This window comes from Mytilus californianus, unplaced genomic scaffold (assembly GCF_021869535.1).
Source record: "Mytilus californianus isolate M0D057914Y unplaced genomic scaffold, xbMytCali1.0.p SCAF_9, whole genome shotgun sequence".
Lineage (NCBI taxonomy): Eukaryota > Metazoa > Mollusca > Bivalvia > Mytilida > Mytilidae > Mytilus > Mytilus californianus.
In genome coordinates, this window is record NW_026262745.1 from 8807514 (window position 1) to 8823907 (window position 16394).

Genomic DNA, 16394 nt, shown 5'->3' on the forward strand with positions numbered 1-16394 from the left:
TGTCTTTTGGTATTTTTCTGATTTTTTTTTCGCTATGGCGTTGTCAGTTTATCTTCGAGTTTGAATGTCCTTGTGGTATCTTTCACTTCTCTTTCATTTCGGTTCACTCGGAGTTGTTCACTGCCAATTGATGAAAAATCTATACTATTAAATGAGAAGACCTCATTTGGGTGTCGCTTCTCTTCCTTCCACAATGAATTAATCACCAGGCCTCTGTGTTCTATTGGTAACACACATAGTCGCATTTGTCACCCTCGCTTATGATTATTTCGTTTGGGTTATTTTGGGAGGAAAACGAAAATAAAGGCGTCCGGGTATTGTTTCCGTCATCGGACGGACTTTTAAGTCATAGACAAGACTTTCGTCTAGGACTGTTTAAAATTACACATTATTTCCATAGGTACTTGGAGACAGGACAATTATTTTTGCGTTTTTTTCTTTCTACTATGAACATACATATACTATAAATAAAGTATATTTGCTATTTACTATCAATTTCAAGTTTACTATCCACGGCGGTCACTGATATATTATATAGAGAGTCTCTATATAATATAACAGTGACCGCCGTAAACTTGGAATTGATAGTAAATAGAAAATACACGTTATTTATAGTATATGTTTGTTCATAGTATACAGAAAAACGCGAAAATAATTGAAATTAATAGAAAACAAATAACGGATTTTGGAAAAAAGATGGAGGGCTAAAAAAATTGTCCTGTCAAATAGCAAATACATAGAGAATATTATATGGGTTTTTCAATATCACATCCGTATCAACCCGAGACACCAATATAGTCCCAAGAGCTCTGCTCGAGGGATTATATTGGTTGAGGGTTGATACGGTGTGTGATATTGAAAAAGCCATGTCATATACACTTTATTATATATCTCAAGTAGATGTTTTTTTCATGTGACGTGACGTCAGGTGACTGATTTCGATGACGTGGCGTCATTCAGATTAAGGGTGTGATAAAGCCTGTGCAACCGTGACTGATATCGATATCATCACGGATGGCTGATACAGCACGATTGCCATTGATAGTATTACACATACTATTTACATGTATTTACTACTAAGTATATAATAAACTTTATTTATAGTATATGTATGTTCATAGTATACAGAAAACGCGAAAATAATTGAAATTAATAAAACACAAAAAATAACGGATTTTGGAAAAAAAGGGGGAGGGCAAAAAATAATTTCTCTGTCCCCAAGTACCTATGACTTTTGATACCTTTCCTGAAATTCTCCAGTAAAAAATCTTTTAGAAAAATTCATCCTACAACAGTTTACTGACTTTCAACCACGCTATAAATGCCCGCGATTTCGCGGGTGTGTTCTCGTGTCTTTTATTTGACGTATTCACTACATTACAGATTGAGACGTTACGCAAGCACAATATTTGAATAGCAATGCTATACTGGTAGCACCCTAAAATATAAAGATGGTCGCTATGAAGTGTACTATACTAACGTGACTGTTGTGGCTACTTTCCAAAAAAAAATAGTAAAAGATGTAAATCGTCGGGATATTCCTAAAGTGTTACACACTTATCCCACGTCATCTTTCATCTCGCTTGTTTTATGAGAGACGATTGAAGTTCTTCTGAATGTATAATGGATTTTGATTGGTTGATAGCCAGTGTATTTTTAATGTATTTTCTTATATCTAATAAATATTGTCCAAATTTCACCGCCGACGCAGTATATTCACAATGTTATGCATTTTTACCCTTCTGTTGTTTTATTTGCCAAAACGTATTTGTCTTTCTACCCTTAACACATCGACCCTTAATCATTTGTCATTTTATCAAATGCAACTGTTTTTGTCTACATCTTGATAGCAAAAGAACGATGGGATAAATTCTTTGGTTTTCGATATATTAAACAGATATGTAATGTTCAGAAAGGATATTTGCGAAAAATTATCGGTCTTGAAAGGGAATTTGCTCCGCCTAGCGGCTCAGAAAATTGTATCATCTCTCCGCTTATTCTTCTGAAGTCCAGCAATTCCTGCATACGGAGTAAACATTTCCCATTTCATTCAATATTCAAAATATATGGAATACTGATCTCTTTACATATATTTTCAATTTGTCGTAAGCACAATCCTTTCCTCCTGATTTCGTTTATGACATCATCTAATTCAACATATCACCAGAACCGGAGGCGATATATCACCAGAACCGAAAACGACATATTACCAGAACCGAAAGCGACATATCACCAGAACCGGAGGCGACATATCTTCGGATCCCCAACAAATTACAAAAACCGAATGCGACATATCACCAGAACCGAACACGACATTACAAGAATCGAATGCGTCATATTACCAAAACCGAACGCGACATATCACCAGAACCAAATACGACATATCACCAGAATCGAATGCGACATGTTACCAAAACCGACTGCGACATATCACTAGAACCGAATGCAAAATGTTATCAGAACCGAACACGACATATCAACAGTATCGAATGAAACATGTCAGCAGAACCGAATGCGATATATCAAATAATACAAATGCGAAGTATCAACAAATTTTTCTTGTCATAAGTAACACAATAAATACCACTGGTTTAAATAGAAACTGGCTTCACTTCAAACGAAGATGAACTCACACCTCTAGTTTATAAGGAATTCTTGTTGCCTTTGCTTCAGTTATCTTCTTTGCATTTGAAATATTTTACAATGTTTGTGTTCTTCCCTCTTGAACTAATCTTGCCTATCCCTTGTCATAAAAAAAATGTTTGTTTTTTTCAAAAGTTTCACATTTAGGTTCTGTTGAAGGAGTTAAGGGTTTAACCAAAATAAAAGTTACAATTTTAAGTCATTAGATGCGCTTCTTTTACTAATCCTCACCGGTAGCTCTCAGATACAGTTATAACATGAGGATACTATGGGCATACTTATAAGCATGACAAAATATGAAACTGAAACATGTTGTCATGCCGCACCCTTTTTTAGCTTACTTATACAGGATCAGTTTTGGTAATTGTTGAAGACGGATGGTAACTTATAGTTGTTTATATCTTCGTCCTTTGGTCTCTGGTAGCTCGTTGTCTCATTGGAAATCATACCACGTGTACTTTAGTCTCTGGTGGCTCGTTGTCTCATTGGAAATCATACCACGTGTCCTTTAGTCTCTGGTGGCTCGTTGTCTCATTGGAAATCATACCACGTGTCCTTTAGTCTCTGGTGGCTCGTTGTCTCATTGGAAATCATACCACGTGTACTTTAGTCTCTGGTAGCTCGTTGTCTCATTGGAAATCATACCACGTGTACTTTAGTCTCTGGTGGCTCGTTGTCTCATTGGAAATCATACCACGTGTACTTTAGTCTCTGGTGGCTCGTTGTCTCATTGGAAATCATACCACGTGTACTTTAGTCTCTGGTAGCTCGTTGTCTCATTGGAAATCATACCACGTGTACTTTAGTCTCTGGTGGCTCGTTGTCTCATTGGAAATCATACCACGTGTACTTTAGTCTCTGGTGGCTCGTTGTCTCATTGGAAATTATACCACGTGTACTTTAGTCTCTGGTAGCTCGTTGTCTCATTGGAAATCATACCACGTGTTCTTTAGTCTCTGGTGGCCCGTTGTCTCATTGTCAATCATACCACGTGTACTTTAGTCTCTGGTGGCTCGTTGTCTCATTGGAAATCATACCACGTGTACTTTAGTCTCTGGTGGCCCGTTGTCTCATTGTCAATCATACCACGTGTACTTTAGTCTCTGGTGGCTCGTTGTCTCATTGGAAATCATACCACATGTCTTTATTTCTATATTAAAGCTTGTTTTCTGAAATCTCTGTTATAATCTAGCGTAATTGTACGACGAGTAACATAATACAACATGTGTTGCCGTTTCGTACTTTCTTATTCAAGAATTGAATGCTTCTTTTTGTAAATTCATTGGGGTGTAAAAGCGTTGACCGAAGTACATTTTGTATGAAGCGCGGAAGCGCTTCATTCTAAAAATTGTCGCACGGTCAACGCTTTTACAACCCTATGAAATTACTAAAAGAAGCATTCAATACTTATAATTACATTTTTTCGCTATGATCATGCAAACACGTTTACTATATTTTTTTTCTTTTATTTACCTGTGCACTTTATTGTTGAAACGTGTGTCATCATGTATGTTACAATTCATGAAATTCATTTTTGAAATGAAGAATGACGCGAGATTGCTGTTAGCCAATCAAAATAACGTATAATAATGAAACATACATCTAATGTAATTATTAAGGTTAGGTTTGGACAATAGAAATACTCATCAGAATATTTTGCTACAGGATTTATTTTCCATAAACGATGATCTTCAAATACATATAAGTATATATTATTATATATCTTTTTCTAAATGGTTGCTTAAAAAATCTAATTTTATCAAAACTATGCATTTAAGAAATTCTTTCAGTCATATATCTATTTATGACATCTATATTTCATTATAATTGACATTTTTGCATGTAAGTGATCTATGCCAACAGCTGGCAGTGAATATTGGTTTGTTTTAAGTTGATATCAAAATAATTCTCTTCCGAAATTGTTTCCCCTTTCTCTTTTATATAAAACTGTACATAACAATTTTTGTTAAGAATTCATTTTTCTCAGTTTTTGTTTGTACTTCCTTCTAAGCTGATCCAAAAGAACAAGTTCATGTTTGGTAATAAATTCACATTCTCGATTTGATATTAAAAATTCAGAATTCCATCTAGTTTTATCAATTCGTATACCTGGCATTGTTTTCTCCTCATTTTTACAATATCTTCCAACTCGTGACAGTATTTGTTTATAAGTTTTAACTTCGTCATTAAAGTCGTTCCCTTCTTCACTTATCCTTCTCACAAAATTCGATTTGAAATATTCATACAAAATAAAATCAGGCCAGTTATATTTCTTCAAGTTGTCCAGATCTTTTCCTTCTATGACCACTCTTTCATCCCTATGTTTTGATAGGATGTTTAAGGGAACGTAGACAATATCTTTCATATCCCAACATAAGTATCGCTTGAGAAGAACCAAAGATTCATCAAACATTTCCATAACCATAATCAGTGAGAAGTCATTATTTAAAAACTCCAAATGAGACATAATTTTGTCTTTGGATGTCAGATCTTCGCGTGGTATTCCGAAATCTAAACACATTCGAGTTTTCACAAATTTTTGCTCTTCCGAGGTACAAATGTCAGGATTTTGAAGGAAAGTAGTCATGAGTTGTTGTCCGGTTATTTTTCCAAGTTTTTTACGAAGGTCAATAAATAGGTCGAAAAACTGTGCTGCAGAGATAATTTGTGTTACGGGATCTCGTACTATTGCTATAAAAACTGTATCACGTGGCATGTACTGACGAAAAACAGATCTGTTATAGATGACATGATGACACAATATATTGTATGTCTGGTGTTTTGGCGGTGGTAAAATGTTGTCTAAATTAATAGTTTTATCGAATCCTAAATAGTTATCTGGCACTGGTAACATAACATTAAGATTGTTTGATTCTGCAAATCTGAGAAAGATATTCATTACAGTCGTGCTTCCCGCTTTATGAACTTTTAGAAATGCCACATTTGTTGTTTTCTTCACGCACTGTCTATTAATAGTTACTTCTTCTGACGTCACTGTATCGCTATGTCTCAAATATCTGGTTTCTTCATTCATTGCCCCTAATGACCGATTACAAAATAGGAAACGCCAATTCCCGTCACAAAGCGCATTAATTTGTTGATCAGACAAGACGTGTTTATTCAAATGGTAAATAAACAATGATGTTGTTGACATTGTAAAAACAAGCGATAAAAACCTGAAGAAAAAAAACCCTATAAGACAAAGTATACGTGATTAGGTGGCACTTGCGGGTTTAAATCTCGTCAAATACATCTAAATATAGAAGAAATATATTTGTAGCATTTATACTCACAGAGTCCTTAATCATTTAAGAGTTTTAATTTTTCTGCGCTCTTGGTATCTTAATTATCCCTCTAATGAAAAAAAACCCCAGAAAAACCATGATTTTGCAGTGACATCACGACGCTAAGACTTTTTTTGGTCATTTTGACGCTTTTTTCACTTAACCGATTTCTGGTTAAAATACGAAACCGGTAACCCGTATCAATTTCGATATAAAATTCGATAAATCGCGCTTAAAGTGATTTGGGAGATGAAAATACATAAGAAATGAATACTATTTGCTACGTTACTGTGCTTATTACTAAAATGTTGAGATTCTGTTCGAATGCAATACGATAAAGATGTATGTCACTTTTTTAAAATTCAGACTAGCATTTTGAAATCAAATTTTTACGGAAAATTGTTACTCTAAAACTATTAAATAAACTTAATGTCTTGATCATACGTTCTTTTTACAAATTTTAACATGACATAAACTCACAAACATGTTTAACCCCGCCACATTCTTTATGTGCCTGTCCCAAGTCAGGAGCCTGTTACAGTGATTCAGTGGTTGTCGTTGGTTCATATGTGTCATATTCGTTTTTCGTAAATTGATTTGTTAAAAATTAGGCCGTTAGTTTTCTCAATTGAATTGTTTCATATTTTTCATGTCGGGGCCTTTTATAGCCGACTATACGGTATAGGTTTTTCGCATTGTTGAAGGTCGTACGGTTGTCTATAATTGCTTACATCCACTTCATTTGAACTTTGGTGGATAGTTGTCTCATTGGCAATCTTACCACATCTTCTTATTTTTATAACATCATAATTGTTACGGTGATTTTGTTCATAGAGACCGTAAATTTAGATACGATCCATGCAAACTCATTCATCCTTTGAATAAACTTATTTTTATTTAGAACCGTAAATAGTTCTATGAATATTATTTTGCCGCAACTTACATTGATTTTGTTTTTGATAAATTAAAACATTATGAAGTCTTTAGATTAAATCTGTATGATGTGTACTGATTGATACTTTAGTTTGAGAGAACATGATAGCATTTAGTAGTTTTAATTTGGCCTAGAACTAGCTTTCAATTTACTGCAAGTTCTCTTATATCAATACTTTATGTCTTTGTATTTATGTGAGTCGTTAAGTTTTGCTTGGTGCCAATCGGATGAGTCAAATCTTGACCAACAAATTTATGTTGTGCTGTTACAACCGGTGAATACATATCAGCTGATTTAGAATGAAGTCGTGGAACTCCTTATTACAGTTATAGGACGACATGATATTAGAACAGCAAGTAAATGTATTTTGGGTTTACTCTCAATAACTGAATATTTTTTGAAACATTATTTATTTACTGTTATGCTCATACTTGTGTTTTTGTCATCTTTATAGAGTAATTGTTTTTGTCTGTGATGAATTTGTTGTAAGTTTATGTACCGTTTGATATACCACATATCGATATTAAATTGAAGAAACTTTAGACCATAAAAAAATTGTTAAACTTCACCACATATTCGTGACTTGCACGAGGTCGGGAATACCATCAGTGGTATTCTATAATTATATCTTAATGTTTGTCATCTAGGTAAAATATTGTTGATTTTAGAAAAAAAAAAATTTGAAAATAATAAATACTTTACAACTCCATGCGTCCAGAGCGCTTATCTGGATTTACCTTCATCAGGAACGCTAAAAGCCGAATATTTGAAAGGATGTATAAGAACCGACACAGTTCAAGAGCTATATGACCAAAAAGGGCCTAAGAATAGATATTAGAAAGTCTCCGTTTAGGTTTCTGCGTAGTAATATGTACGTCTTTGTTGACTTTAGTCCTTTTCCTCTGTGACCATAGTCGTTTATGTCTGATTTGATTGTCAATATCTAATTTGTCTGAATAAAGTTGGATATCATATATTGATAGAAAAACAAAGGATATGGGGTATCCATCCATGACACAAAATCAGTACATGTACAGCAAAAAACACACAAAAAGCAAAGGAACAGCGCCTGTATTGCTGTTCTTTATCTAAAAGTCACAGTGAGGCCTTCAACTCGGAGCAAAAAACTCTCACTTCACTGCAAGTTTAAGACGACCCCTAGCACCGGTTTGAGCGGAATTCTTTGCAAAATAATTCGGATAGACTTTGTAAGATGTAACACCACCAAATCGGGCCCGGTCAAAAAGAACATGCTGGAAAGTAGTACATATTTGATACAAAATAGTTCCTATATGCATAAGTGTAAATATCAAATTACTAGTACGTAGAATATATTTTGGTAATTTAGGTATCAAATGAAAGGTGAAGTACTGGCGATCCCTGTAGAACACATGTTGACTGATAATTTTGAATAACATAAAAATGTATGAATGAATTCTAAAATTGAGGTCATATATTGTCTGTTTCTCAGATATGAAGTACCTGGTTTTGAGTATGTATATTTAAACAATGTTTAATCAGGCTTATCATGACATTTATGATGTTTTCTCCTATTTGTATGTTAATTTAACAGTTTTTGTATTACAAACTTACCATAGATAGTTTTGGAGTCGCATTCTGAAACAAAAATGGTAGATTAGTTATCGACTTGTGTTAAATATCATTCAAGACTATCATATGTTTTTTTTTATATCTATATGGTCACATCATGGAAGTAATATTTAAAATTTCAATATTACTTCCATGGTCACATGAAACATTTGAAACTGAAGGTTGATAAAAAAAAAATAATTAATCAACCATATACTTAGTCATGTATAATTTATCAACTATTTTAATTCATATTGACAATTCGTACAATTGTATAAAAGAAGTATTTACAACAAGTACTACTATGAATCATTAAAAAAGATATCTGACGCATTCAGATGTGAGAATAAAGTTTAAAACAAACCAGAAATCTTTATCAGTTTTTTTTTTTTTATCGCAGTTAATTATAAGTCATTGCACACAATTTGACGGCTAAAGTCTGACGTTTCTGAAAGATGAGTATATAGATATAAGAAGATGTGGTATGAGTGCCAATGAGGCAACTCTCCATCCAAGTCAAAATTTATAAAAGTAAACCATTATAGGTCACAGTACGGTCTTCATATGCGCTTTTCTCTAAAGAATTAAAATATATACCCAGTGGAAAAATTTTTCAATGTAAAGATGAACTGTACAAAAAATCTATGAAAGCATGTTTTAAATTACAACAATGTATGTCATCGTCAAACCCTAGTGTTTCAACTTTACTTCATTTATATGACCATGCTGTAAAACCAATTTTAACCTATGGATGTGAAGTCTGGGGTATGTTTTCTGTAAACTCAGCTGCATGTAAGAATCAAAGTACTGAAGTACTGAACATCGGATGACTGCAGGTTCCTGTGGATGGTCAAAAGCACATGTAACAGAAATAGATCACATCTCTATACCTGAAACTGAGGTTAATTTACAGAGATATATTTTTTCTGATACAAATTCGTGCATGGATGATGAATAAATGACAGGAAGTTCAACCGCACCGTAATAACTATTATATTGTAGTGATACAAATCAGTATACCTGGGACTATTATACTAATATGATAATAGTATCAGAGTATACACGTCTGGTTTGTTGTTATATATTATATTAATATTACGGTTGCAAGTATATATAATTTTCATCTATTTATATATCATTCAATTCTACTATTCTAATTATAGTGCAGTGCAAGTGCATGGTGGACACTCTTCTGTAAAAAAATCGATTTTTCTAAAAGATTGGATATGAGAAGCCATTCATATTTTCCCGCAAAACAATAACAGAGTTATCGGTCCTTGCCGGGAGTGTCGCAAAACGTTCTTGAGATATTTTTCCGTAAGCTTTAACACAATTTTTCGGTACGTGTGCATTTATATCATCAATGATTTTTTACTTTTATATATATATAACTAACGACAACACATTTTCATATTATTAATTTGTGTTTTAATAAAAATATTTATAGGAGTATCCATTGAAAAAATGAATTTGAAACAAGCGATTAGTAATGTTATTTCGCACTAGATAAGTGACCGCGGATCTATAATTTTTATAGATCGGTTGAAAACCCAAAACTAATTTGCATAATGGATATTTAGGCGATAGCAATACATCGATATGACCTCACGGTCATCGCGATGTAAAAATGATCAAAATATTTTAGAAAAGGTGTTTTCAAATGATACATCTGAAAAATCACATATCCAATTTATGAAATATGTTCTAGGTGTAAATAAGAAATCCAGTAATCTTGCTGTGACTTCTGAACTAGGGAGATGCCCAATGTATTTTTATAATATATTAGCAATGTTAAAATATTATCATCGACTAGATAATTCTAAGAACATGTTATTATTTGATGCATATTTATGTAGTAAAGAACTTCACAATAATAAATTGAATACATGGTTCTCATGTATAGACTGTATTTTACAAAAGCTTGGCATACAAACATGTAATTTAAAAACCAGTATCTACTCTTTCACAAAATTTATCAAAGATAAGCTATATAAAAACTATCTCCATCTCTGGAAGGAAAATAGAAATAAAGTTTTACAATCAGATCAAGGTAAACTTAATACCTATTTTTCCTTTAAAACTCTATTTTGTTTTGAAAAATATTTGGATCTAAAAGATTTTAGATTAAGGCAATCAATCTGTAAGATTAGAATAAGCGCTCATCCATTAAGGATTGAGATTTATAGATATGCCAAAATTTATGTAAATAGAACACTTAGAAAATGTTTATACTGTACATTAAATAAAGTTGAAGATGAGATACACTTTGTGACTGAATGTCCACTATATGTTGATAACAGAAATGAGTTTTTTTAATGAAATTTCTCTAACTTGTAATAATTTTCAATCTTTAAACAATTTTTCAAAGTTTTCCTGGCTATTTACACAAGAAAATTTAAATATGTATAAATGTTTGGGAAAGTATTTATCTAAAAATCTTGAGAGAAGGAGATGTTCAAAGATAATAAATGCAAATTAGCCACACATATACATATTTAGAGTGGTATATGATTTTGAATGGTATATTTCAAAGATGTGAATTGTATTATCTGGTTCTGTCCTGGCCTTTTATAGCATTTTTAATAGTATTAAACGATGTTGTCTTCTTATATGTCTCTAATTTATGTCTTATCTTATGTACTGGTATGTAATGTAATGAAAGCTCTTTATAGGGCCCTTTAATTGGAAATAAAATATTCTTATTCTTATTCTTATATACTGGTACTTTTAATTAAATGTATATATAGGTATTTTTTCAGAGATAAAAGAAGTACCTACCTGTGAAATAGACATAAACATAAGATATTATTAGGTTACAATATGTAATGAATAACAAACTTGAGACAGTTTAGAACCATGGCGAAATGTCAATTATAACTATATGTCAAGCACAATTTTAACAATTAAGGATACATCATATTTCGATGTGTATATCGGGGACGGACGGACGGACGCCAAAGGGAGGCGATACATATAATACAGCTTTTGACAAGTAATTACATTTGCGATATATGTATTTTGACATTCTTTATTTCAAGTATAATATTTTGTACTCTTTGAGATTATTATTACGCCTTGGAAGTTTTAGACTGTACTAGCAAGTACACACATTCGATAAGATATATTTATAGCACTCGAGCTATTAAAAGCCTAATTGACCAGCATTTGGCTTCAATGCTTCTAATGAACCTGTCAGTGATATTTACCTGCTCATGTTTTAAAGGCTAAGCCTAAAAAATCCAAGCAATTTGACAGTGGTGATAATGACACCTTCTTTATCTGAATTTGTTTTATTTTTCTGGATAATTTTATTTTTATTTTTGAAATTTCTGTCCGTAATGTTTTCCTTTTATTGTAGCATATACCTTTTTTTTTGTTGGTTTTTGTTTAATTGCGTAATTTCGTGTAATCAGAGTAAAGATTGGTGACATCATGCACGCCGTTACCATAGTTAAGCTTCCTTATTAACTAAGGTCACACACCAAAATTATTGCTGACTGCGTCAGCCGCAAGTTTTATAAGTTTATAGAATGGTCTTTGTAAAGGATGACTACTCATTTCAACTTATTCTTATACATACAGATTCTAATTATGTAAGCTAGGGTTAAGATAGTTGAGAGAGGTTAAGCCAATTCCCGCATAATTTATTTCCCATTGGTATAAAAATAAGAGATGTGGTATGATTACCAATGAGACTGCTATCAACCAGAGTTCAAATGACGGAGATAAAAACAATCATAGGTCACCGTATACGGCCTTCAACAATGAGGAAAAAACCATACCGTATAGTCGTCTATAAAAGGCATAGGAATGAAAAATGTGAAACAACAAAACTAACGGCCTAATTTATAACAATATAATTTACGAAAAATAAATACGACAGACATGAACCAACGACGAAGGCAATTATCAAATAGACTTTTAGTTTCTACTAAAATTCATACTGATTGCTTCGTGAGTGACTTTCTTGAGTGCAATGTGATACGTTGAAATTGTGAAAAATGTGTATTTTTTTTCCGGACTATTTACAAAGAATATTGTTGTTAATTCGGACAATTTTGGGCTGTCACTGATAAACTGCTCTGCAATAAATTGTCATTACTATATTATATATTATTATAAATCCTAAATAGTACTGTTTTTCCCCATTACTTCAGAAACTAAATATGATTTTATCGAAATCATTTGATTATCAATGTTTGCAAGTCAATCTATTTTATTCACTTTCAAACTGGATTATAATAATTTTAAAAGTTTTACTGCATTTTTTTTAAGTATCAACATTCTTATTGTCAAATTATTTTTATTTATTATGTAAGAATTACTGAACACAAACATGTCTTTTATCTATAACGATCTAATTAAAATTTATAAGATAAAAAGAGAAAATGTGATAATCGATATTTTTGATGGGTATATGTGTGGTTTTTCATGATCGAAACTAGTGTTGACAAACAGGCCATAATCGGTCATCGCAATTAATCGGAAATGTTATAGAATCGATTCCTAAATCAGATTATTATCAAATAAAAATGTCAAATATTATTTTCAATGCAAACGAAAAATGAAAAAAAAAATTAAGATATAAAACTTGAGTTTGTATTCTATCTCATTTATATGACTTACAAGAGCTTGCACTTAAAAAAAATGTAGCCAAAATAAATATAAAAAGTTGAAAGAACTTAGTAACTGTGATTGAATACACTAATATTTGATTACTCCGATTATAGAAGACATAATTGATTATAAGTTTTCTTTGTTTTATTATTTCGAGTCTTTCTCTATGATGTTAAGTTTAAGTTCAGGTCAAAACAATAAAAGCATGGTCGAACACATATGATTTTACAAAGCCACGATAGGGGGTTAAACGAAGTGTTAACCATGCCGATAGTAGCAGACCTGATAATAAAATTCATCCTTTTAACTTCTAACACATCTCTTTCTTTAAATTTTATACATATAAAGAAATAATAATAATAAAAAAAAAAATAACTTATAAAGATCAATTTCTAAATTATTTTGTTTCATAAATAGCTTTACCATAAATACAACTTATTATTAAATAAAAGTCCTTCAAGTGACTTGACTAGTGAGGGATGGTTTTGTAAAAAGTATAAAAACATATAATTTCAATCGTAAATTATTGTATTGTTTTCCATTTCCTCTTTAAGCCAAACGAAGTATGAGAAAATATAAACAGAAACTTACCATAAATCTTATTATGTCAGACTCAACATATATGTCATTTAGATACATACCCAAAATATTTAGCAACGCGATCAATATATGGTTTGGTAAGTTTAAAACAATATCATAATACATTGTGGGCAACAGATTGATAAACAATAATTGATAAACATCTTTCACGAATAAATCCTTCCATTTGCTACACAGGCATATATTTCTGTTTAAAGTTGCGCTATTTAATTGATCAAGAAACATTGTTTCCTCATTACTTCAGAAACTTATATTAGAAGACCAATAGCTCAAAATATAAAAAAAATCGTTTTAGTCTCAAATATGTTAATATGATTGCTCGTTTATTTGAAGAAAGAATAAATACACGATTTAAGTATTCATGAAAAAAGCGTTTGACGTAACATTTGTTAATAAATATAAATACGATTTATTTTGAATTCTAAATATAAGGAGATGTGGTGTGATTGACAATGAGACATATAAAAAAGTATACACCAAAGTCCAAATGATTTCAATGTAAGCAACCGTACTTGTCACCGTGTGGCCTTCAACAATGAGCAATATAGAGTCAGCTATAAAATGCCCCGACGTGATAAAATGTGAAAAGATTCAAACGAAAAAAAAAAAAAAAACAAAAAAAAAACAAACAAACGGCCGGATTTAGGACAAAACAATAAACAAAAACAAATCAATATCATGACAAACATACTTCTGACTGGAGACAGGCACATAAAGATGTGGCGAGGTTAACCATGTTTGTGAGCTTTCGACAGCCCCCTAATATGGAACAGTAGTGTAACAGGACAACATAAAAAATAAATTGTAACTAGAGGCTCTAAAGAGTCCGTGTCGCTCACCTGGATCTTTCTGAATCTTCAACAATAGCCACTCTCTAACATTGTAGACTATAATAAAGTTCATAACTAAAATCCCTTTTTTTTCGTGTCTGACTTATAATTTTTACTGCATACAGTTTCACTTTTTCGTCTATATTTTAACCAGTTAGTATATGTATGGAAAATATACGCAATATTAAAAGTTGTTTTATTTGCCAATATTCCTGAAGTTTATACTTGTGATATTTTGATTAGATAATCTTACACATACGATCAACTTCATTCCAATTTAAACTTTCACCAAAATCAATGCCATGTTACTTAAAAGAATGGTCATAAAAGTCTTCAATAGCTCATAAAATGTCGTTCTGGTTATTAATTATGGGTAGTATACCAGCTGTTTATGTGCAATACGTTGGGAACCTGAGGAAAACTGAGGGAAAAAAAACGAGAACATATACCTTACCTACCAAGCCGAAAGTTTCTGAACGAAAAAATAGTGGGAAATAACGTCTTCTGTTTACGCATGTGGAGTCATATCATCCAAGTTGGCTACCGCCGTAATTTCCGAGGGATGATATAAGCAATTATAGGCCACTGTACGGCCTTCAAAAACGGGAAAACCCCATACCGTAAAGTTCGCTATAAAAGACCGGGACATTAAAGATGAGAAACAGTTCAAACAGGAAAACTAACCGCCTAATCAATAACAAAACAATTTACGAAAAACAAATATGCTAGACATGAACCAACGGCAACCATTGAACTACAGGCTCCTGATTTGAGACAGGCACATAAATAATGTGGCGGGGTTAAATATGTTTGTGAGCGCTCTACCCTCTCCCTTATCTGGGACAGTAGTGTAACAACATAAGATGAGAACAAACTGTAAAAAATAGAAATAAACAAAAACTTTTGCAATCGATTCCTTCACCCGGTACTCTGATATCTCCCTTAAATGAGGTGGGGTATGATTGTCAATAAGACATGTATGGATCTCGTTCTAACTTTGCTGAATAATTGGAACTAAACTCTGAGCAATCAATCAATCACCGTCAGAAAAGGACGAGTACTTAAACAACTATAAGTTACCGTACGGCCTTTCACAATGAGAAACAATAATACCATATAGTAATAGTAAAATACTACTCTGAATTCAGCTAATGGCATTAAGCCAACGACAACCATTGGACTAAAGGTTCTTTACTAGGGACAGGCATGTAAAGAATGTAACGGAGTTAAACATATATAAGCTCTATCCACTTGGGCAATAGATAAACATTTGTATTTCGATTCCTTGTAAATGTCTATGTAATTTTGGTTTTGTATGTCCTCTGAATTTTGGAAAGTTATCACAACATAATATTTTCTCAAAATTAGACCTTGTCAGTACCTTTTTTGATTACTTATGCACAAAGATACACCATGAAATGAACAATGAAATATTTCCGCATATTTCTAAATTCTATATATGTGGGCCTATTTTTCTTTTTTCTTTATTTTTTGGTCTATTTTTCTCTATTCTTTATTTTATTTTGTTAATTTTTGTGTATTCTTTCTTTTTTTGGCGGTATTGGTTCAATATACCCCTTCAAGACCTTCTATTATGCTTCTTGGAAGTATTTTACAAACTGCTCAAAGAAAAATAATCCTTACAGTATTGAATAATTTTCTCCCCTATTTACATTTTCCATCTCATGTTCATACACTGACGTTACATGATCCTATACTACTGTATTTTAATTACTTTTTTATTGTCATAAACAAAAATCATTGTAATTATTGTAAGAAATTTCAAACCCGCAAGGGTCATAATTGGCCAATATCAAAGTTAAAATGCACAAATTTTTATACCAGCCCATCGGCTTATTTCTGTTTTGTACACGTTCTTTCTCCATTAATGATTCT

At 32.1% G+C, this 16394-nt stretch overlaps 1 protein-coding gene across 1 annotated transcript; it reads right to left on the minus strand.

Moving 5' to 3' along the window:
* Window positions 1-4609: 4609 nt before the first annotated feature.
* On the minus strand, window positions 4610-5542 carry LOC127715774 (galactose-3-O-sulfotransferase 2-like). Its single transcript, XM_052221920.1, has one exon. The coding sequence runs from the start codon at window positions 5540-5542 to the stop codon at window positions 4610-4612; it is 933 nt and encodes a 310-aa protein (XP_052077880.1).
* Between the last annotated feature and the right edge of the window lie 10852 nt (window positions 5543-16394).

Excerpts from the sequence above, each read along its gene's own strand:
- LOC127715774 (XM_052221920.1), bottom strand. The coding sequence starts at position 5,542 with ATGAATATCTTTCTCAGATTTGCAGAATCAAACAATCTTAATGTTATG.